At 45.2% G+C, this 22,871-nt stretch overlaps 1 protein-coding gene and 1 non-coding gene across 3 annotated transcripts in view; one reads left to right on the forward strand and one right to left on the reverse strand.

The window, feature by feature from the left end:
• Positions 1–12,112, reverse strand: part of RAP1GAP2 (RAP1 GTPase activating protein 2) — a 224,252-nt gene extending 212,140 nt beyond the window's left edge. For both annotated transcript variants that reach the window (XR_002075089.2, XM_019429562.2), the window contains exon 1: positions 12,048–12,112. Coding sequence is in view for 1 of the 2 variants with exons in the window: in XM_019429562.2 (XP_019285107.1) it covers positions 12,048–12,097 (50 nt within the window). In the remaining variant the exon portion in view is untranslated. The remainder of the gene's footprint in view (positions 1–12,047) is intronic.
• A 4,442-nt stretch (positions 12,113–16,554) lies between these two features.
• On the forward strand, positions 16,555–16,719 carry LOC128774338 (U1 spliceosomal RNA). The gene has a single exon (XR_008418920.1). It is a non-coding gene; the product is annotated as a U1 spliceosomal RNA (small nuclear RNA).
• The last annotated feature ends 6,152 nt before the right edge of the window (positions 16,720–22,871 follow it).

The raw sequence follows: 22,871 nt of genomic DNA on the forward strand, positions 1-22,871 counted from the left end.
AGCGTACAACTCTTGATCTTGGCTCAGATCGTGATCTCACAGTTCCTGGGATCAAGCCCCCCATCCGGCTCTGTGCTGACAGTAGGAGCCTGCTTGGGATTCTGTCTCTCCCTGTTTCTGCTCCTCTCTCCATCTCTCTCTCTTTCTCAAAATAAATAAATAAACTTTATATATATACATATATGTATATACATATATATGTATATACATATATGCGTGTATATATATATATATATATATGTATACATATATATATATCTGCCCCTCCTCTGCTCATACTCTGTCTCTCTCTGTCTCTCAAAAATTTAAAATTTAAAAAAAAGTGTGCAGTCATTAAAAATGAGGGCGTCTGCTGTGCACTATCATGCAAAGATCTTCAAGGTACATTGTTTTTCTTTTTATATTTTCTCTCATTCCATAGATTGCATTTAAAAAATTGGGTGGGGAGGGCACCTGGGTGACTCAGTTGGTTAAGCATCCGACTTCGGCTCAGGTCATGATCTCACAGTTCATGAGTTTGAGCCCCGCGTCAGGCTCTGCGCTGACAGCTCAGAGGCTGGAGTCTGCTTCAGATTCTGTGTCTCTGTCTCCCTCTGCTCTTCCCCTGTTCACACTCTGCCTCTCTCTCTCTCTCTCTCTCTCAAGCATAAAAAGAGAGAGAGAGAGCATGAGTGGGGAGGGGAAGAAAGAGAGAGGGGGAGACACAGAATCTGAAGCAGGCTTCAGGCTCCAAGCTGTCAGCAGAGAGCCCAACGCGGGGCTCGAACTGATGAATCGCAAGACCATGACTGAGCTGAAATCAGACGCTTAACCGACTGAGCCACCCAGGCGCCCTATAGGTTGCATTTTTTAATTCTTTTGCTGCACAGAGATGCCACATTTTCTTTTTTTTTTTCTTTAACTTTTTTTTGTATTTATTTTGAGAGAGAGAACATAAGGAGGGGAGGGGCAGAGAGAGAGACAGACAGACAGAATACCAAGCAGGCTCCAAGATGTCCAGGCAGAGCCCAATGCAGGGCCCAGATTCACAAACTGTGAGATCATGAGATGAGCCCCAAGACATATGGTGAAGAGAAAAAAATCAAGTGCGGAAATAGCAGTATGGGGGCACCTGGGTGGCTCAGTCAGTTAAGGGTCCAATTCTTGATTTCTGAACAGGTGATGATCTCACCATTGTGGGATCGAGCTCCGGGTCCGGCTCCACACTGGGTGTGGAGCCCACTTGACATTCTCTCTCCCTCTCTCTCTGTCTCTCCCCAACCTCTGGAAAAAAAAAAAAAAAAAAAAAAAAAACTCAGTTGTGCCGCTGCTGTGATTTTGTCCAGTGAATGGGACACAGGCTATTCGCTGGGGGAGGGGAGCCCCCAGAAGGCAGGGTGCTGGAGAGCAGAGGGCTCGTATTGCTCCTGGACCTCCCACATCAGAGCATCTGTCTCCTTTGATTCTCTTCAACACGATCCGTTGGGCATTTGGGGAAAATCATCCAGGCTGGTGGGTGGAAAATGGCAGGACTGTCAGGTCCAGATGGGACCATGGTGGCTTGTACAGGGACACAGTGTTGGAGACGGAGGGAGGACCCTTCAGTGAGCTAAGGAGGCAGTGTTGACTGGGCCCGGTGACGGGCTGGACAAGGGTGAAGTGGGAGACAGGCAGCACAGTTGTTCCCAGCTCCGGGTTTGTGAAGGCAGTTGGCACTAAACAAGAACAGATTTGGGAGGGAAGATCATGACATCAGTTTGGAACATGACCTTCCTTTGTGATACGCTTCCTGCCCCAAGATGACTCCCCTCTTATAAAACCTGTTCAAAACTTGGTTCCTCCAGGAAGCCCACTCTGATTAATCCCATCCTATTCCGATGACAAGTTTCTGTGCCTTTCCCCACCCTTGGGCTCCTCAGTGACGTCCCCTCACTTCCAGGCTGATAGACCATGACAGGGCTGTCCTTGACCCCACCAAGCACACACAGGTCCCCAGGCGGAGGGAGAAGTAGGCCCACTCAGGATGCATCCCCACCCAAGCTCTCTCCTCATCCACCACTCGCCTGAGCCTCTATGTGGGATACAAACCACCTCAGCTACCGCGAGTCCCAGATGCCTCATCTGTAAAATGGGAGTAACAATAACACCCACTTTAAAGGGTTGTTGCAAAGATTAAATGAAAAATGTTCGGGAAGTCCTCGTCACGTGATCGTCTTTATCGCCTTCCCTCCCCACTATCCTCATCGGCCGTCACCAAGTCACAGGTCTTACATGCTTTACGTACGACAGACAAACCCACACCCTCTAAGCCTCACATCAAACCCCTTGGAATGGGGGCAGCTGGGTGGCTCAGTGGGTTAAGCATCCGACTTGATCTGGGCTCAGGTCATGATCTCAGGTTCATGGGATCAAGCCCCGTGTCGGGCTCTGCACTGAAAGCATGGAGCCTGCTTGGGATTCTGTCCTCCCTCTCTCTCAGCCCCTTCCCTCTTCATGTGGGATTTCTCTCTCTCTTTCTCTCTCTCTCTCTCTCTCTCTCTCTCTCTCCCCCTCCCTCAAAAGAAGTAAATTAATTTTTAAAATAAAATAAAAAAAAAAACCTTGGAATGGGTTGATCCCATTTTAGAGATAAGGAAGAAGAGGCCAGGGGAGAGAAGTGAACTTGTCCAAAGTCACACATGCAGGAAGCAGCAGAGGCTGGCCTTCCTTGTCAGCTCATGGCATCCAGTGTCCTCCTAACCAGTCCCTTCCACGTACATAGAGTCTCTCCCTCCCCCATACCAGCCCCCACTTCCCGACACAGACCTTGTTAGCTCCTTCCCTGCCCAACAATGTTAGTGCCTCCCCAATGCATTCAAGTATCTTCCAAACTGTTCACCCAAGAACCCAATCTCTCCCCCACTTTGTTCTCTTCCAGTCTTTTCCTACTGTATCATGCCACCGCCCCCACATTTACATGTATGGGCCTCCGCGTTCTTCATCTGTTTGTCCTTCTCCAAACATGTCCTGCCTGTTCTTTTTTTTTTTTTAATGTTTATTTGTTTTAGAGAGAGAGAGAGAGAGAGAGAGCAGGGGAGGGGCAGAGAGAGAGGGAGACACAGAATCCAAAGCAGGCTCCAGGCTCTGAGCTGTCAGCACAGAACCCGACGCGGGGCTCAAACCCATGAACTGTGAGATCATGACCTGAGCCAAAGTCGGACGCTTAACCGACAGGCGCCCCCGTCCTGGCTGTTCTTACCTCAGAGCCTTGGCTCAGGCTGTGCTCTGACTTTAACTGCCCTCCCTCCATCTCTAACCCAGACCTGCCCACCTTGCCTCAACTCCTCATACCACACTGCCTCTAAGGATCTGTCCCCGGTCCTCTAACCAGAATGCAAGATCCAGGGCTCCAGGGAGGCTCTGCTTAACCTCGATCACAACACTGCTCTCTGCCCACCTGTACCTGCATTATTTATGTGCCTGTCTGTCTCCTGCTAAGTGTAAAGACTGTGTCTGATCATCTCTGAAATTCCCGTAACATCCTCTCCCCAAAGCCAAGCCTGCCAAAGTCACAACAGCAACAGTGATCTACTCATTACATCCTTGGGGAGCTTCCTTCACAGAATGCTCGGACACGGATTATCTCTATTAACGAATCCAATTTGTTAACTTAGCGTATTTGCTGTATTGGACCACACTGGCTGAATAGAAGCAAAAACAGAACACTCCCATCCCCACATATATCCCCTATTAAGCTGCCATGTACCTGAAATTCTGTTGAACTGAATCCTGGAGGAGATTAAATACTGCAGAGGCTCAACCCTGTAAGTCACTTTCAACTGTTGCTCAAACTTGAGCAAGAACCAGCTTCTCAGATGATCCCTGGGAGAGTAAGAGTCAAGAGCCCTGGGCACAGTCAGGGACAAGTGGAAGGGAATGAGAGGAGGAAGGGTAAGAGTGGCTGGGAGAAACAGGCCCCAGGCGGTGGGGGTGGGGTGACACCTTCAAGAGAATGTGACCCATCACCAAAAGAGAAAGAGGTCAGGCACCTTACAGGTTAAGCCTATTTTTTCAGTTCAACACCCGGGTAGGTCAGGCAGCTATTGAAATCTGAGCCTTGCCAACGTGAAGCTAAGCGAAAGAAGCCAGTCACAAAAGACCACAGACTGTATGATTCCATTTATGTGAAATGTCCAGAATAAGCAAATCCATAGAAACAGAAAGTAGATTCGTGTTGCTTAAGGCTGGGAGTGGGTAGAAGGGGTGAGACGGGAGTTGGAAGGGGATGGAGATGATGGAGAAATGCTAATGGCTGGAGGGTTTCTTTCCGGGGAGATGAAAATGTTCTAAAATTGATTATGGTGAGGGTTGCACAATTCTGTGAAATACTAAAAACCATTGAATTTTACACATTCAGTGGGTGAGTTGTAGGATATGTGCATTCTATTTTAATAAAGATCTTATTAAAAAAAAATCCATGAGTGCACTGACATAAACGATTAATAAAAAAATAAATAAATAAATGGGGGAAAGAGGCAAATCTTCCATGCAGAAGAATTCCAAACAATATACATAAAAACTCAGCCCTCCAGGGAACAGACCACAACTCCACTCTACTTAAATGTGAACTTCACATAGTAACTTCCTTCCAGCGTACTCTATGAGAAGGGGGAGGGGAAACAGTAACCTTCCAGCAGCAAAGCCCAGCAAACACTAGCTCAGCCAGGTGACCAAAGTCAATGTCCACAGTGATAAATCATGTTGGTTGTATGTACCCTTAATATGATGTGATGAAATGGCACCCCATCCCTGTGGTCCTTCTCCCAGAAACTCATAACCCCTAATTATGAAGGTTTTTCTCTAATCATGAGAAAACTATCAGTCAAATTCCAATTGACGGACGTTCTACAAAAAGATCAGTACTTCCCAAAATTGCCAAGGTCATCAAAAACAAGGAGTCTGAGAAACTGTCCCAGCCAACAGGAGCTTAAGGAGACATGACAAGTAAAGGTAATGCAGTGTCCAGATGGGGCCCTAGAACAGAAAAAGGACATTAAGGGAAAACTAAGGAATCTGAATAATTTATGGATTTTAGTTCATAATGCTATCAATATTGGCTCATTAGTGTAACAATGTATCATACTCATGTAAGATGCTCAGGGGAAACTGAGTGTAGGGTGTATGGGAACTCTCTGTACATCTTCTCAATTTTTCTGTAAATCTAAAACTGTGCTAAAATATAAAACTTGCAGGGGTGCCTGGGTGACTCAGTTAGTTAAGCGGCTAACTTCAGCTCAGGTCATGATCTCGCGGTCTGTGAGTTTGAGCCCCGCGTTGGGCTCTGTGCTGACAGCTCAGAGCCTGGAGCCTGCTTCAGATTCTGTGTCTCCCTCTCTCTGACCCTCCCCCATTCATGCTCTGTCTCTCTCTGTCTCAAAAATAAATAAACGTTAAAAAAAATTTTTTAATAAAAAATTAAAAAAATATATATAAAACTTGCCAAAAAAAAAAAAAACTAATTCCCATGATAAACAAAGAGCTTTTACAGATCAACATGAAAAAAATTATTTAATGAGCAAACCAGTAGAAGGGGAAAAAAGGGCCAAGGAAATGAATGAATAGTTTACAAAAGTAGAAACACAAAAGGCCAATAAACATGAAAAAAAAAGAAATTTTAAAGCAATGAAAAGTACAAGAACAAGAGAGAATATTCTTTCACTGGTGAGACCAGCCAAGACTTAAAAGTCTGTTAATTCCCAGTGTGAGCAAAGTTGTGCGGAAAGTGGGATCTCACACATCACTGCAGATAATATATAATGGCAGTTTCTTTGGAGGTCAGCTTGGCAGGATCTTTCACAATGTGCACATGCTTCTACTCTGTAATTTCACTTTTTTTAATTTTTTTTTTTTTTTACCGTTTACTTTTGAGAGAGAGAGCGAGACAGAGCACAACTGGGGGAGGGGCAGAGAGAGAGGGAGACAGAATCGGAAGCAGGCTCCAAGCTCTGAGCTGTCAGCACAGAGCCCGATGGGGGACTTGGACTCCCGAACTGTGAGATCATCACCTCAGCTGAAGCTGGATGCTTAACCCACGGAGCCACCCAGGTGCCCCTGAAATTTTACTTTGAAAAGTGTATGCCACCATTACCTCTGCACATGTTTTTACAGAATAGGTTTAAAGTGTCTAATATCAAAATGTTCAAAATACCATAAAAGGTCATCAACAGAAGCTGGGTAGAGAAATTATGGTCCAATTTATAGTGGAATACTCTGCAGCCAGTACAAAGAACATTGCCCATGCGCACTGCACCACCTCTCAATGACTTACACAGCCTTAGCCTCAAAGCTTAGCTCCCTCCCCGACTCTAAGGCCCCACCATCAGAAACTGGGCAGAGCCCAGCACAGGCTCTCAGACATAATGGGAATGCTGAAAAGCATACATATTTAACAACCTGTGCTGATAAACCCAAGCAAATTCTCATTTCATTTTTGGTACTTTATGGAGAGTTTGGAGGAAAGTCCAATGGAAGAGGGCTATTCTGAAAAGGTAAATGAACATACATGAGGATATTTTTTTATATATACCGATCATTATAATATCATGCAGAGTATTTTCACTGCCCTAAAAATCCTCTGTGCTCTGCCTACTCATCCCCCCCCCCACCCACACTGCACACACAAAACCGCAGGCAACCACTCATCTTTTTATTGTCTCTTTAGTTTTGCCTTAGAATGTCACAGAGTTGGAATCATACAGCATGCAGCTGCTTTCACTTAGTTATATGTATTTATGGTCCCTCCACGTCTTTTCATGGCTTGATGGCTCATATCTCCTTAATGCAGAATGATGTTCTATTGTCTGGCTGTAACAGTTCATTTATCCATTCACCTACTGAAGAACACCCTGGTTGAAGCCAAGTTTTAGCAACTATGAATAAAGATGATATAAAGATCCATGTACAGGTATTTGTGTGGACATAAGTTTTCAGCTCCTCTGGGTAAATACTGAGGAGTGTGATTGTTCGATCATACGGTAAGACTATGCTTTGGGAACGCAAGCTGGTGCAGCCACTCTGGAAAACAGTGTGGAGGTTCCTTAAAAAACTAAAAATCGAACTACCCTAAGACCCACCAATTGCACTACTAGGCATTTATCCAAGGGATACAGGTGTGCTGTTTCGAAGGGACACATGCACCCCCATGTTTATAGCAGCACTATCAACAATAGCCAAAGCATGGAAAGAGCCCAAATGTCCATCAATGGATGAATGGATAAAGAAAATGTGGTATATATATATATATATATATATATATATATACACACACACACACACACACACACACACACACACACAGTGGAGTATTACTCGGCAATCAAAAAGAATGAAATCTTGCCATTTACAACTACGTGGATGGAACTGGAGGATATTATGCTAAGTGAAATTAGTCAGTTAGAGAAAGACAAAATCATATGACTTCACTCATATGAGGACTTTAAGAGACAAAACAGATGAACATAAGGGAAGGGAAGCAAAAATAATTTTAAAACAGGGAGGGAGACAAAACAGAAGAGACTCATAAATGTGGAGAACAAACAGGGGGTTGCTGGAGGGGTTGTGGGAGGAAGGATGGGCTAAATGGGTAAGGGGCACTAAGGAATCTACTCCTGAAATCATTGTTGCACTATATGCTAACTAATTTGGGTGTAAATTTTTAAAAAATTAAAAATAAAGTTAAAAAAAAGAAAAGGAAAAAAATAAAAATAAAAAGTTGATTCTCAGGCAAAAAAAAAAAAAAAAAAGACTATGCTTAATTTTGTAACAAACCACCAAACCATCTTCCAAAGTACCCATCTTGCATTCCCACCAGCAATTTTTGAGGTTCCCTGTTACTCCTCATCCTCACCAGCGGTTGGCATCACAAATATTCCAGCATTTGGTGAGCCTAACAAGTATGCAGTACGGGGTGCCTGGGTGGCTCAGTGGGCTAAGCGTCTGACTTCAGCTCAGGTCGTGATCTCATGGTTTGTGAGTTTGAGCCCCACGTCAGGCTCTGTGCCGACAGCTCAGAGCCTGGGTCCTGCTCCGGATTCTGTGTCTCCCTCTCTCTCTGCCCCTCCTAGCTCATGCTCTGTGTGTCTCTCTCTCAAAAATAAACATTTTTAAAATTAAAAAAAAAGTGAGCAGTAATATCAGTTTAAGCCACTATTTTTTAAAAGCATACATTTCAACAGATTATTGATATGGTTTTTTAAATATCCTAATTCTCAAAAGATTCTAATTCTCCCACAAACCTGAACTTGGTAATTTACCGCAGTTAGACCTTAAACGGTGATTCCACCTTTTCATTTTTAAAAAGCATTTGAAGCATCTTATTTTTTTAAAGAACCACTAAAGTCTCACCCCATATTCTGTGGTTATTTAGGTGTGTCTATACTCTTATGTACCGTGAACACATGAAAAGATTAACCAATCTGAACAGCAGGAAAAAATTTATTACCAAGTTGTTCAACAGCTCTACAGATGCATTTATTTCCTATGGAACTGGTACAAGACTATACCAATAGCTTAGGATATGAATGTGTTTGTATCTCTTTTTTTTCTGATTAGTTGTTTGAATCCTCCTTAACCTCTATTATTATAAGGTTTAATATCTTGCTTTTGAATGCTCCAAAAACCCCAGAGCCTTACTTAGTTCTGCTTCTGAAATACCAGATGTGGACAGAACTGTAGACAGCAGCCCTCTATTGCTCTTCCTCTCTGCACCACAAGGTGGCACTGTTGAATGCCAGTCCTGCACAGCCCCATGGACAAGTAAACTGCAGCGGGAAGGTCTTTGTTCTGTTATCTGCTGTTTCTGCGGTGGTGTCCCACACTTGGGCTCCAAAGTTGGCTCCCTTGGCTCATGTTCAGACGTTATTCCCCCAGTGAGACCTTGAGCAGCATCCACCAGCTTCCAGGTGTTGAGCCTGAATCATTCACTATTTAGGCTCCCAAGTTTTTCTAGGTAAGCATTATGGACTGAGTGTTTGTGTCCCCATCCCCATCCCCTCACCCCTGCCTCAAATTCATATATTGAGGCCCTTCCCCCCAATAAACTATATGAAGGATAGGAATTTTGTGGCACTAAGGTTGAGTAGGGCCCTGATCCAATAGGATCCGAATCCTTAGAAGAAAAGACACCAGAGAGCTTGTGTGCTCTCTCATCATGTTGAGGACACAGTGAGAAGGCAGCCATCTGTGAGCCAGGAAGAGGGCTCTCACCAGAGCCTGACCATGCTGGCAGCCTGATCTTGGACTTCCGAGAAAATAAATGTCTATTGTTTAAGCCACCCAGTCTGTGGTGTTTTCTCTCTCTCCCTCTCTTCTTCTTCTTTTTTTTTTTTTTTTTTTTTTTGTTAAATGTATAAATAAATTAAAAAGAGCACTTCTTATATTTAACATATTAACATTTAGCCTGTTTTGTGTAAATATTGTTATCCAGTTTCTAGTTTGCCTTTTCAACATTATTATGGGTTTGCATGAGTTTTTGTTGCCCAATAATTTACCATTCATCACCCTCTCTACCACTCAAAATTCTGTGGTTGGGGTAGAGCTGACCCCAACCCTCAGTGCCCTAAGTGGGCACATGACCCAGCCCGGCTAATGTGAGCAGTCCATCTCCCTGCCAACGGTGATTGGCTCAGGGATGGTCATGCAAGGAAAGTCAGGCCAATGAGATGACATCCTGAGACTCTGGCTGGAACTACTGAGAAAGGAGAGCTTTTTCCATGAGGGTTGCTAACCTGAGAGCTGCCTACAGCTGCTGATAGCCAACTTGCCTCCACAAGGGAAAAAAAGCAAAACAGAGGAAAGCAGAGGAGCAAAGAGCATAGAGCATTATTTGGTGACATTTGAGCACCTAAGAGCAGTTGTGCCTGAAACGTGAAAAGTCCCTGGACTTCTCAGTTCTGTGAGCCAATAAATCCCCTTTTTCTCTTAAACCTATTTGAGTGGAGCAAACTAACTCAATCCTGGGACCAGGGGCCAAGGCTGGCCATATTGGGAGTGTGCCATGATGATCAGAGTGTGTCTTCCCCTCAAGAGTGCTCCCTGCCAAGATGCCCGACCATTCAAGTCATATCTTCAGGAACTTTTCACGGCAATGAGCTTTTACCTGGAGGTGAAAGGCAACCCAAAACCTAACTAGGGCACTAACAATAATCAATAATTAATGCATCATCAGGTTCAGCCCAAGATCCAACCCAACCAGGCAGTACCAAGGCAGAGAAGCAAAGAGATTTAGAGCAGGAATCCAAGCTCTGCCCCTTTTATTTTATTTTTTTATTTTTTTAACGTTTATTTATTTTTGAGACAGAGAGAGACAGAGCATGAATGGGGGAGGGTCAGAGAGAGGGAAACACAGAATCTGAAACAGGCTCCAGGCTCTGAGCTGTCAGCACAGAGCCCGACGCGGGTCTTGAACTCACGGACCGTGAGATCATGACCTGAGCCGAAGTCAGCCGCTTAACCGACTGAGCCACCCAGGCACCCCCAAGCTCTGCCCCTTTTAAACTTCCTATTTCCTCCTGGGTGAAGCAGGGAAAGAATTAAACTAAGCAAACTGATCTGGGAGGCCCTGGGATTCTAGAGTGGTGCCTCTTTCCCAGGGAGAGGACACTGGGTAACTGCCAGCTCTCCGCCAACTCTTCAAACAGATTAACTCTACTTTGATTTATGTATTGGGGTTTCATTTGAAAATTAAACTGCCAAATAATAATCTTGACTATTTGGACTTTGATTTTTAGAATCCTCCCCGAGCAGAGGTGGCCTGAGCAGGCTGGAAACCCAATGCCCCCCTCCCGTCCGGACCTGCTAGGATTTTCTGACAAGGTGAACTTGGATGTATGGCCAGGCTGGGTGGGATGGGTGATCCAGAAAATAAGCAAAACAGAGGAGCGGTTAACCCCCTGGGCAAGAACTGCATACAAACCCTGACTCGTGGGCTTGTTTGCTGGGTGGTCTTGACTAACCACTTTCCTTCTCCAAGCTTCAGTTTCCTCATCTGTGAAATGAGGGTGCTAATACCTTCCTCTGAGTATCACTGTGAAGAGTCACTGCAACACCTGGGTCCTGGAGCCAGCAGGAAGCGTTTAGGACGCCCAGGTTGTTATTGCTGATGACATTATTGCTATCTGTATTCCTGCTACAAAACATACCGGGTGCCATGTGTCAGAAGGTTACTTCAGAGATGGCCCTGGTCCTGATGCGGGTGGAATGATGTGGGGTGAGGAGGGTCCCGGCAAGACACGCTCCTTTGTTTCTCGAGTCCTCCCCAGAGCAGGGGTGGGCTGAGCAGGCTGCCTTGCATTCTAACGCCCGCTAAGCAGAGGTCGGGCCTCTGGCTGAAGCAGCAGCCGTCAACATTCGGACACAGGCCCAACCCGGGTGACTCCCGGTGATGCGTCTGAAACCCGCTCAGCCTGCAGTCAGGTAACCTGATACCCAAAGGCCTAGGCAGGACTGCGGTGAGGGTAGGGGCAACCACCCACCTACACAGGGATCGCGTTCCTCACCTCCGACGCCCCCATCTCCAAGCCCCCAACCCCAATGCCGCCCCCTCAGAGATCCCTGTGTAGGTGGACAGGGTCATCTCCTAGAACAGGGGAGCTGAGGGCTGTGCGTTTTGCCCCCTGGGGCCCAATTCCGCGACCCGACCAAAGCAGCGGAAATGGAGGCAGGCAGGGGACCCCCAATTGCACAAATCGGAAAGCAGAGGTGGGGAAAAGGGAAGGAGGAAAACCCTGCCTATGAGCCTGTGGAAGGAGGAGCGGGGTCCCTCCAAAGCCTGACGTCAGGGACAGGGTCCCCGGTCCCAGCGCCCATCTCTCTGGAGAGCCTCAAAGACCCCGCGCGGGGACGCGGGATGCTTACGAGCGGGCAATCCTTGCGCCGCTCCGTAAACCCGGCCCCGCCGCCTCAGCTCGAGAAGAAACTTTGGGCCGGCGCCCCATTCCTTCCCGCGCCCAACCGGACCTCGGGGCGCAGGGCGCGCGGGTTCCCGCCGGCACCAGGCCCCGCGCCCCTCTCCGCCCCCGGCGCCCACTCACCAGCGCACCAGCTGCCAGCGCTTCTCCCCCGGCGCCCGGCGGCCCGCCATGCCTCGTCCGGCCGCCCGGCCGCCCGCCCTCTCCCTGCCCGCCGCGGGCCGCTGGGCGGAGGCGACTCCCGCTGCCGCAGGCCAGTGCCGAGGGCGCGCTCTCGGTCGCGGGGCGCTGGGCGCGGCGCGGGTCCCGGCGGGCGGGGCGGGCGAGACGCGCCCCAGCCTGGAGCCCGGGCCGTGCGGCGGCCCCGCGGCCCCGCCCCTGGAGCCGACTCGGGCTGGAGCTGCGCACTCCTGCGCCGCAGCGGCCGAGGCCACAGCCCGCCGGTGCCCAAGAGCCGGGTTTCTTTGGAGCACTGCGCGAGGAGTCAGGTTCTCAGAGTTCTGCGAGGGAAACCGGGATCGCGGTGACGAGGCCTCTCTCGTTTATGACACCTGCTCTACCTTCCCAGAAAGTTATGCATAAAAAATTAAATTACTCTGCACACATAAAACTGGTGTGCCCTACAGATTACTAAAATATTTTAAAGGGACAGTAGTTCGCACACACACACACACACACACACACACACACACACACAAAATAAAGTGACAGTAGTTAAAACAGTAGGGCATTGGCCCGCAGGCTGCCCCGCTCCAGGACCAGCTCCACGCAGGCTTCAAGCTACTTCCGCCCCTGGAGATCTTCATTCCTGGAGTTGAGCAGAGACCAGTCTGGCCCACAACATGGTAAAAGCATGCTTCTCAAGCTAGTTCGAAAGAGCTGAGTTTCAGAAATGTTTATAAATGTAGAGGCTGTCTGCACATGTCACGTCCTAATTCATCTGCCTCCTATACCAGGACAACGCACAGCCTGTGTAGGAGGGAAACACGCAGAGAGGAAAACACCCGGCCTCCAGTGTGAAGATCCTGGGAGCTTGCCTACCTCTTAGGGACTGTCAGCCTTGTCTAAAGAAGTGACAGGAAGCAACAGGGGATGAAGAATGTAACTGACACAGAAGCATCACGTAAAAGAAAACAGGGAAGGGAATACAGACAAGGTAAGTGGGCAGCTTGCCTTTGACCTTCAAGTGTACTATGAACCTAGCAATTGCCTTTGAGCATTCCTTCTTTAAGTTTCCCCAGCATAATTAACAGAGAAACCAAGGAAACAAATAGAAGGTCTAGAAACATCCCCAAAGGTGTGTGTGTGATATATGTATTTTAAAGTGGTGGGGGAAATAGTGATGGGACAATTAGTTAACCATTTATGGGGGTAAAGTCTCTATTTCAAATCATAAAATATAGTTCAAATGAATTATAAATGTGTGTATTAATATATATAAAGGACCAGAAAAAATATATAGTATTATCATTGTGTATTAAAGTGGGGATGGATAATTTTTCAGTTTATTTATTTATTTTGAGAGAGAGAGAGAGTAGGGTAAAGGCAGAGAGGGATGGAGAGAGAGAATCTCAAGCAGGCTCTGCGCTGGCAGCATGGACTCTGACCTGAGGCTCAGTCTCACCAACCCATGAGGTCATGACCTGAGCCAAGATCTAGAGTCTGACGCTTAACCGACTGAGCCACTCAGACACCCCAGGGATGGATTTTTTAAGCTTGACATCAATGTCAGATGCTATAAAGAAAGATCAATGGTTTTGACTAAAATAAAAATATTTAACCTTAGCAAATCACAAAAATATGATAAGCAAAATTTAAAGACAAAATGTCAAATTTAAGTGTTTTTTTATATATTTTCCTTTTTAATATTTTCTTTTTTTTAATGTTTATTTATTTTTAAGACAGAGAGAGACAGAGCATGAAGGGGGGAGGAGCAGAGAGAGAGAGGGAGACACAGAATCCGAAGCAGGCTCCAGGCTCTGAGCTGTCAGCACAGAGCCCGACGCGGGGCTTGAACTCATGGACCGTGAGATCATGACCTGAGCCGAAGTCAGATGCTTAACGGACTGAGCCACCCAGGCGCCCCCAAATTTAAGTGTTTTTAATATATATGCCTATAGGGGTACCAGGATGGCTCAGTCAGTTAAGCGTCCAACTTCAGCTCAGGTCATGATCTCACGGTTTGTGAGTTCAAGCCCCATGTCAGGTTCTGTGCTGACAGCTCAGAGCCTGGAGCCTCCTTCGGATTCTGTGTCTCCCTCTCTCTGCCCCTCCTCCACTCGCGCTCCGTCTCTCTGTCTCAAAACTAAATAAGTGTTAATAAAATAGAATAAAATAGAATTAAAAAAATAAAATAAAATAAAATAAAATAAAATAAAATAAAATAAAATAAAATAATAAAATAAATGCCTGTATACGTTCATAATTAGCAGCATTGTTCACAATAGTGGAGGGATGGAAACAGCCCAAGTTTCCATGGATGGATGAATAGATAAGCAAAATGTGGTATAGACATATAATGGAATAGTGTTCAGCCTTAAAAAGGAAGGAAATTCTGACATGTGCTACAGCAGGGATGATGCTTGAGGACATTATGCTAAGTGAAAGCAACCAGTCACAAAAATACAATACTGTATGATTCCACTTATATGGGGTACCTAAAGTAGTCACATTTATAGAGACAGAGAGTAGAGTGGTGGTTGCTAGGGTCTTGGGCTGAAGCGGGGAAGAATGGGAAGTTAGTGTTTAACAGACAGAGAGATTCGGTTTTGCAAGATGAAAAGAATTATGGAAATTGGTAGTGGTGATGTTTGCACAACAGTGTGACTGAACACGGAACTGACTTAAAAACAGTTAAGATAGCAGATTTTGTATTATGTGTACCTTACTACAATCGAAAACTAAAATGTTGACAGTTTTTATTACAAAACAATTAGGAATGATGAATATTCTGGTAGCAAAATAAGTTGACATGAACAGACAACTCAGGGAAGATATATAAATAGCTAGTGGACGCATATAAAAATTGAATCCTGCTAGAAATTATGTACTCAAAAATTTAAATGCGATACCATTTTTACTTGTCAGATTTGGAACAGCTGGTTGTTGTTATTTTTAATTATCCCACTCAGGGTTTGTATGGAGAAGGGCAGTCCAATCATGACTGAAGTAGGAGTACAAGTTGGTCCAACTATGGAACATGACAACTTGATGGCATGATCAAAAGCCATCAAGTGTACATGTCTCTTAACTCAATAATTTCTCTTTTTGGAATCCATCCTAAGGAGATAATTAAAAATGTGGGTGGGAAAAAAAGATCCTCTGTAGAAGACTGTCCATTGCAGCATTGTTTACAGTAGAGAAAAACTAGAAACAACACAAAAGTTCAAAAGGAGGTTAATTAAGAAGCGTGTCCATATGATGGGATATTATATAGCTACTAAGGAAAACTTTTACTGACATAAAAAAATCAATGTATATTTTAAAAGGAAAGAAATCAGGGCACCTGAGTGGCTCAGTTGGTTGAACGTCTGACTCTTGATTTCAGCTCAGGTCATGATCCCAGTGTCATGAGTTTGAGCCCTGAGTCAGGCTCCATGCTAAAATTCTCCATGCTTGAGATTCTCTCTCGTTCTCTCTGTCTCTCTCTCTCTCTCTCTCTCTCTCTCTCCCTTTGCCTCTCTCTCTCAAAAAAAGATAGAAAGAGGGGAGCCTGGGTGGCTCAGTCGGCTGAGCGTCCGACTTCGGCTCAGGTCATGATCTCGCAGTTTGTGAGTTCAAACCCACGTCGGGCTCTGTGCTGACAGCTCAGAGCCTGGAGCCTGCTTCGGGTTCTGTGTCTCGCTCTCTCTCTGTCCCTCCCCTGCTCACGCTCTGTCTCTTTCTGTCTCAAAAATGAATAAAATATTTTTAAAAATTTTTTAAAGATAAAAAGATGTTACCATAAAGAACCAGTATATTAATATATTTGTTAGAAACATCTATAAGAACTATAAGAACAAATAAAAAGGTGATTTATGAATATAAAACAGATGAACATAAGGGAAAGGAAGCAAAAATAATACAAAAACAGGGAGCGGGACAAAACATAAGAGACTTTTAAATATAGAGAACAAACAGAGGGTTGCCGGAGAAGTTGTGGGAAGGGGGATGGGCTAAATGGGTAAGGGGCATAAGGAATCTACTCCTGAAATCATCGTTGCACCATGTGCTAACTTGGATGTAAATTATAAAAAATAAATAAATTATAGAAATTAAATAAATAAAAATATAGTAAAATAAAATAATAAATAAATTGTGTCACTACAATGAAAAAAAGGTGATTTATGTATGGGTAGGTGAAGTCATAATGATTTTTATTTTATTCTTTTTCTTATCCATCTATTCTCATTTTTCTAAATAAATAGGTACAATAAGAAAAAATGCAATAAAAGTCAATTTAAGTTCATATATTTATTTTAAGAGAGAGAGAAAGAGAGAGACTGCACATGAGCAGGGGAAGGACAGAGAGGGGGAGAGAGAATCCCAAGCAGGCTCTCTGCTGTCAGTGCAGAGCCCATGAAAGTCACTTTTCAAATGATTAAGCTACCAGGACATTCATCACATTACTGTTTAAGAACATTAAAAAGTAATATTTACCTGGCAGGGGAGATACCATGATCAGGAAGGTGGTTTTCCCAGGGCGAGGCTTATCCCTTGCACTCAGGGATGTGCTGACCCCTGAGATTTCCTCAAATGTGGGAAACTCAACTGCATAATTTGTGGTAGTGGGGGACTGCGTTTGTGCTTTCCCCTGAAGAAAAAAAAAGAAAAAAAAAGAACATTAAAAAGTAAAAACCACCTGATTATCAAACAATAAGAAAATGGATGCACTGTACTGTAGATCTCGCAGTTCATGAGTTCGAGCCCCACATCGGGCTCTGTACTGACAGCTCAGAGCCTGGAGCCTGCCTCAGATTCTGTGTCTCCCTCTCTCTCTGCCCCTCCCTTTCTCTCTCTCTCTCTCTCTCTCTCTCTCTCACTCTCTCCCTCTCTGTCTCAAAAATAAATGAACATTAAAAAAAATTTGTAATGCCAAATGTTAAAAGTTGTTATGACTGGGAGATATAAATGGACAAATTTGTTTTCACATATTTGCTTATCTAGAATTCCTAATTATTCTACAGTGAATGATGAGAAAACATAATTTTTTAAATACATAGGCATTGAGTAGCAAATGAAAACATTTCCTGACCTTTAGGATATCTCCAAGTGAAAACAGCAAAATGCAAAGCAGGATATGGTGCTATATGATGATATCAGTGTCTTAAAAATAACAAACTGTGTGTGTGTGTGTGTGTGTGTGTGTACACATAGAACTTGTTAATGATGGAAAACTTTGGACAGAGAAGTTGAGGAGGAGGTTTTTGGTTTTTTAAGCATCAACATGTCCTATTTTTTTTAAGTTTATGTATTTATTTTGAGAGAGAGAGAGAGAGCATACACAGGGAAAGAGCAGAAAGAGAAGAAAGAGAGAGAGAATCCCAAGTAGGCTCTGCATGGTCAGCACAGAGCCTGACGCAGGGCTCCATCCCATGAACTGTGAGATCAAGACCCGAGCCCAAGTCAAGAGTTGGAAGCTTAACTGACTGAGCCACCCAGGCGCCCCTCTAAAAAGTCATTTTAAAGTAATAATTTATTTCTAACAAATAAAAGGCAAAAACTAAGTATAAATAGCCAACTATCTTTAAGAGGTTCCAAAACAATAAAGACCCTTTAGAAACATGAAAGAAAAGTTATGATCCAATGTGGTGGAAAATATCAGACAGTTATGGCATGAAAACAAGCAGGTGAGTCATCATGGGTATGAAAACACTAGAAGATAATTCACGAAAGTGACAGTAGCTGCATTAGGACCATATGATTACAGGCACATTTTTGTTACTGTATTTATTTCCCAATCTTTCTAAAGTGTAATTCTACTACTTCTCTAATAAAACATATTGAAAAGAACTGGCTGTAGGAAGTGGTACATATAAGGCAAAATGAGGAGCATCATGTGTGATAAAGCTAATATAAAGCTAGGGAAAAATAAAGGAAAAAAGGAGCCACAGTTACACCAGATCACCAAAGAGTTTGGGAGCTAGTAGCCCAAGATCATGGAAAGTGATCTAAAATGGATGGATTTGGGGGCGCCTGGGTGGCTCAGTCGGTTAAGCGGCCGACTTTGGCTCAGGTCATGATTCCGTGGTCCGTGAGTTCGAGCCCCGCGTCAGGCCCTGTGCTGACAGCTCGGAGCCTGTAGCCTGTTTCAGATTCTGTGTCTCCCTCTCTCTGACCCTCCCCCGTTCATGCTCTGTCTCTCTCTGTCTCAAAAATCAATAAACGTTAAAAAAATTTTTTTAAATAAATAAATAAATAAAATGGATGGATTTGAGATACAGGTAGGAGAACTCCTGGGGTTCCCCTCAATGATACCTATCGGGTGAGCTCCTGAGCTCTCTGCCCTAGATGGAGGAAGATGTAGGCAAGATTGAGGCAGAGGGGATGTGTCTGATGCAAAATTGTGGCCCGGTACACACACACACACACACACACACACACACACACACAGTTCATTCCTGTTGCCATGCTAGTGGTTTAAGAATAATCGAAGACTTAGGGGGCGCCTGGGTGGTTCAGTTGGTTAAATGTCCAACTTCAGCTCACTGTCTGTGAGTTCAAGCCCCGCGTCGGGATCTGTGCTGACAGCTCAGAGCCTGGAGCCCGCTTCGGTTTCTGTGTCTCCCTCTCTCTCTGCCCCTCCCTCCCCCCTCTCTCTCTCTCAAAATAATAAATAAACATTTAAAAAAAAGAATAATCGAAGACTGAAATTCAGGGCTGAGACTTTAGGGACCATTTTATCAAAATCAGGCATTTCAGCACTGAGGAGAATGGAGCCTCGCTCCAGTTTGATCTTTCATTGAGAAGGTGGGCTAAGAGGCTTACCCACATGACCTTTGGCTGGCTTTCCTATGTCAGAACTCCCCACACACCATCCCTGTGGCTACAGAATTCTAAGGGACCCAGGTTGGGTGGTCTTTGGGGCTCCAAGCTCTTAACTCAGGAGGCAAGGACAGTATGACCAGAGTCTTTGAAGAAAAGAGCTGCCCCTGCAGCCTTGTTGCATGGAGAAGCGGTGTTGGTTCCTACCAGTGCTAGGGCACTCAGTGGGCAGTGGCCTGGCAAAGAACAGCAAATAAGACCCAAGCTGATAAGGAAGGCTGTGCCAGATATCTCATCCATCCAGAACCTTTCCCCATTTTTCTCCATCCTGCTTGGGCACCGGGGAGTCAACCTGTACAGGCAATGTCAATGGCCTCCCTTAACTCCTGGCTGCTGATTGGAATTGGCTGAAAAAGTCACCAGCAGGGTATTGGGAGGCAGGAGGAGAGTGAAGTCAGTCTACTTATTCCTCAGCTTCCTCCCCTCCAGGTCACTGGGGGTCAGTGGATTCCATTTAAGGAAAGCTACAGCTCCTGCTAGGCAGCATTCTCCCCATATCCTTCAGTTCTTTTCTTCTTCTTCTCCTTCTCCTTCCCTTCCTCCTCCTCCTCCTCCTCCTTCTTTTTCTTCTTCTTCTTCTTCTTCTTCTTCTTCTTCTTCTTCTTCTTCTTCTTCTTCTTGAGAGAGAATTGAGAGCGTGAGCAGGGGAGGGGCAGGGGAAGAAGGAGAGAAAGAATCCCAGGCTGTCAGCACAGAGCCTGACGCGGGGCTCGATCTCAGACCCTCAGACCATGAGATCATGACCTGAGCTGAAATCAAGAGTCAGATGCTTAAACAACTGAGCCACCTAGATGCCCCCAAATCCATCCTTTCTGAGTTCCCCTTCTCTTGTCCCTCCAGTGCTAGGGATGGTAACGGCTCTATCTCTTGTCCCTTAACCTCTGTCCACAGCTTTGTAAATAGTCCCTTAACTCTTTTCAAATGATCCATTTTAAATGTGCCGTCTGTTCCCTGCCAGGACACTGACCCATATACAGAGCTGTTACCCAAACAGAACTCAGAAAGTCAGAATCCCAAGGTGTCATGAAGAGATGAAGGGAACTTCTAGGCCTTCTCTGCTACCCACACCTCACTCTTTGAACTGGTTAGCAGCTTCCTCTAAAACTCGTGACCACTATGGGTGTCTTCTTCCAGAGCTGACTCCATCCCCTTCACTGAGAGACCTCAGGAAGTCACCTCCGGCTTGACTGGGCTAGAGTTTAAGTCCCGCCTCATTCCACTGCTTACCACATGGGTGGTGTTAAATTTAACCTCTCTTGAGTTTTGTTTTCTCCACCTGCAAATGGGGATAAATCTTTCCAATAAGATTTCTCTACAGTTGAAATGAGTTTATGTGGGTAAAGTGCTCAGCTCAAAACCCTGAGGTGAGATGGTTACTTCTGAGGTGAGATGTACACATTTTTTTAGGCTTCTAAGAGTTGGGGTTTTTTTAAAGTAAGCTCTACTCCCAGTGTGGGGCTCAAACTCACGGCTCCAAGATCAAGAGTCACTCACTCTACCGACCATAATAGGCAGGTGCTCCTTTTTTTAATACACTTTAGTTTCCTTGGACTTCGTTACAACTTTAATTTTGAGGGGTACCTGGATGGCTCAGTCCATAAAGCAGGCAACTCTTGTTGTTGGGGTCATGAGTTTGAGACCCGTCAGGGGTAGAGTTTACTTTGAAAAAAAAAAAGTTTAATTTTGAAAACAACAAAAACAATTTTTAAGCAGCATTTAGTAGGTTGCCTGGCACATAGAAAGTGCTTAATGAATGTTCATTGTTATCAACATGATCATTCCAATGTCATCATCTCCATATCTCGTAACATGTCTGGGTCTCCCTACAACCTAAGGTAGAGTGCCACGCAGTCAGTTTTGCTCAGTATTACTCTGGATACTGGCTTTATGATTGTTACCCTCCTCAAGGAGGCACCCCAAGTCCCCTTGTCCCAAGTCCAGGCCCTAGCTCTGTCTTCACATGGTGATCTCTCAGCTCTGCTGGCCCATCCCTTTCAGTTGTTTTATGGGTGCTTTGTACACATCTTTTGTTGTTCCACATGTGGATAGTTGTCAGCCAAAGATGTTGCAAGTGCCCTGAGGACAGCCCTAGAGGCCAGGTCTTCCATGCCCAGCTGGGAGCTTGTGCAGAGCCCAGTGCAGGACTCTATAAGAAGTGCATCTTGGGGCAAAGCCGGAAGCTCCCATGAAGCAGGGCCACCCCTCAGACAAACATCTGGGGCGGGACTGTTTGCTTCGGCTGATGAAAAGCCAAAGTCCCAGGATCTATCTTGATAAGATCAAGGAGAAAAACATTGGGATGTGATGATAACAATCCCGCGTGCATGCCCTTCACAAAATACGTTCACCCTCTCCTCCTGACAACCTCACAATGATCCTGTTGGCAAAGCAAATGTTACTTTTCACATTTCACCGAGGAGAAATTAGAGCTCAGAGAGGTTGAGATTTGCCCAGAATTACTCAAATGGTAAGTAACAGAGCTAGTATGAGAGCCCAAGTTTTCAAGCTCCTTCATACCACACATTTTGGGGGGATACTAAACATATCTTTCATCCTTCTTACCAGTACATCATGAAGTTGAGGGGTTATTTCTTCGGAGTTGACAGTCGGAATCATTGATGAGTTGATGGTTCATCAGAACCCATGGGCCTGCCGGAGACCGACACAGTACACAGTCCAGGAATACTGCCCTTAGAGGGACAGAGAGGCACTAAGAAGCAGGACAGTGTTGGCCTTTCTGCTCCTCTCTCAGCGGTTTCTTCAGGGAAGACAGGATGAAGTGGGGCCACTCAAAGCACAGCTAGAATCTGGAGTTCCTACAGAGTGGGATTTGAGACACCTTTGAACAAAATAGGAACTCTACTTGCCAAGAGACCTAAAAGAGAGCCATTTCTTCAACTTTTTAAATTTTTTTTAATGTTTATTTATTTTTGAGAGAGAGAGACAGCGTGAGTGGGGGGGGGGGGAGGCAGAGAGAGAGAGCGAGACACAGAATCCGAAACAGGTTCCAGGCTCTGAGCTGTCAGCACAGAGCCCGATGCGGGGCTCAAACTCACAAACTGCGAAATCATGACCTGAGTTGAAGTTGAATGCTTAACCGACTGAGCCACCCTGGTGTCCCATTTCTTCAACTTTTTGAGGGTTAGAATCTTCTAGGAGCAGCTAAAACTTTTATTTATTGACACCCAAGTCCAGTGAAGGCTTAAAAGTTGATTGGAGAGCAGGGAGGAAAGAGATCCATAGAGAGAAGGCAGGGTGCCTTTGAGGCCAATGAGTTGCCAAAACCACCTCCAAAGCCCTCATGTCAGAGTCTTCCAGTTCTGGAGACAAAAGTGGAGGACTTCTCTGGATATTTGGCCCCAAAAGGCAGGGCATGGAATATTTGGTTGGCAATGGTGTGGGAAAAGTCATATCAGCCCTTTAACCTGAATCCCCTCAGACCCTTCCTCTGGCCCCTAAAGGCAGGGATGGAAATGACTTACCCAGAGCTGAGCCCCCTGCCACTCATACAACACCACCTGGTCTCTTGCCATCATGAATACGAATGCCTAGTGAGCATGTAGCACTGTTTTAAGCACTTTACAAATGTTAATTTATTTCATCCTCACAACAACTCAGAGACATATGGGTTGCATAGACCATCAATATCCCATTTTACAAATAAGGAGACCAAGGTCCAGGGAAGAGAAAGCTATTGGTAGAGCCAGAATTAGAAGCCAAGTAGTCCAACTACAGAAGTCTCCCTTGTGCAGTGAAAACGTATCAGTACCAATGTTCTGGACTTCAGAGTTTATAAAAGATTTTATCTTGGCTCTTCGGAGGTTCCCAGAGGAAAAGAAGATGTCTTACCAATTGGGGCCCAGAGAGGTAGGTGATGTGATTCACCCAAGGTCACACACTTAGTGAGAGGTCTCACTTCGCTGC

This window comes from Panthera pardus, unplaced genomic scaffold (genome assembly GCF_024362965.1).
Source record: "Panthera pardus isolate Hobbes unplaced genomic scaffold, ASM2436296v1 HiC_scaffold_3, whole genome shotgun sequence".
NCBI lineage: Eukaryota > Metazoa > Chordata > Mammalia > Carnivora > Felidae > Panthera > Panthera pardus.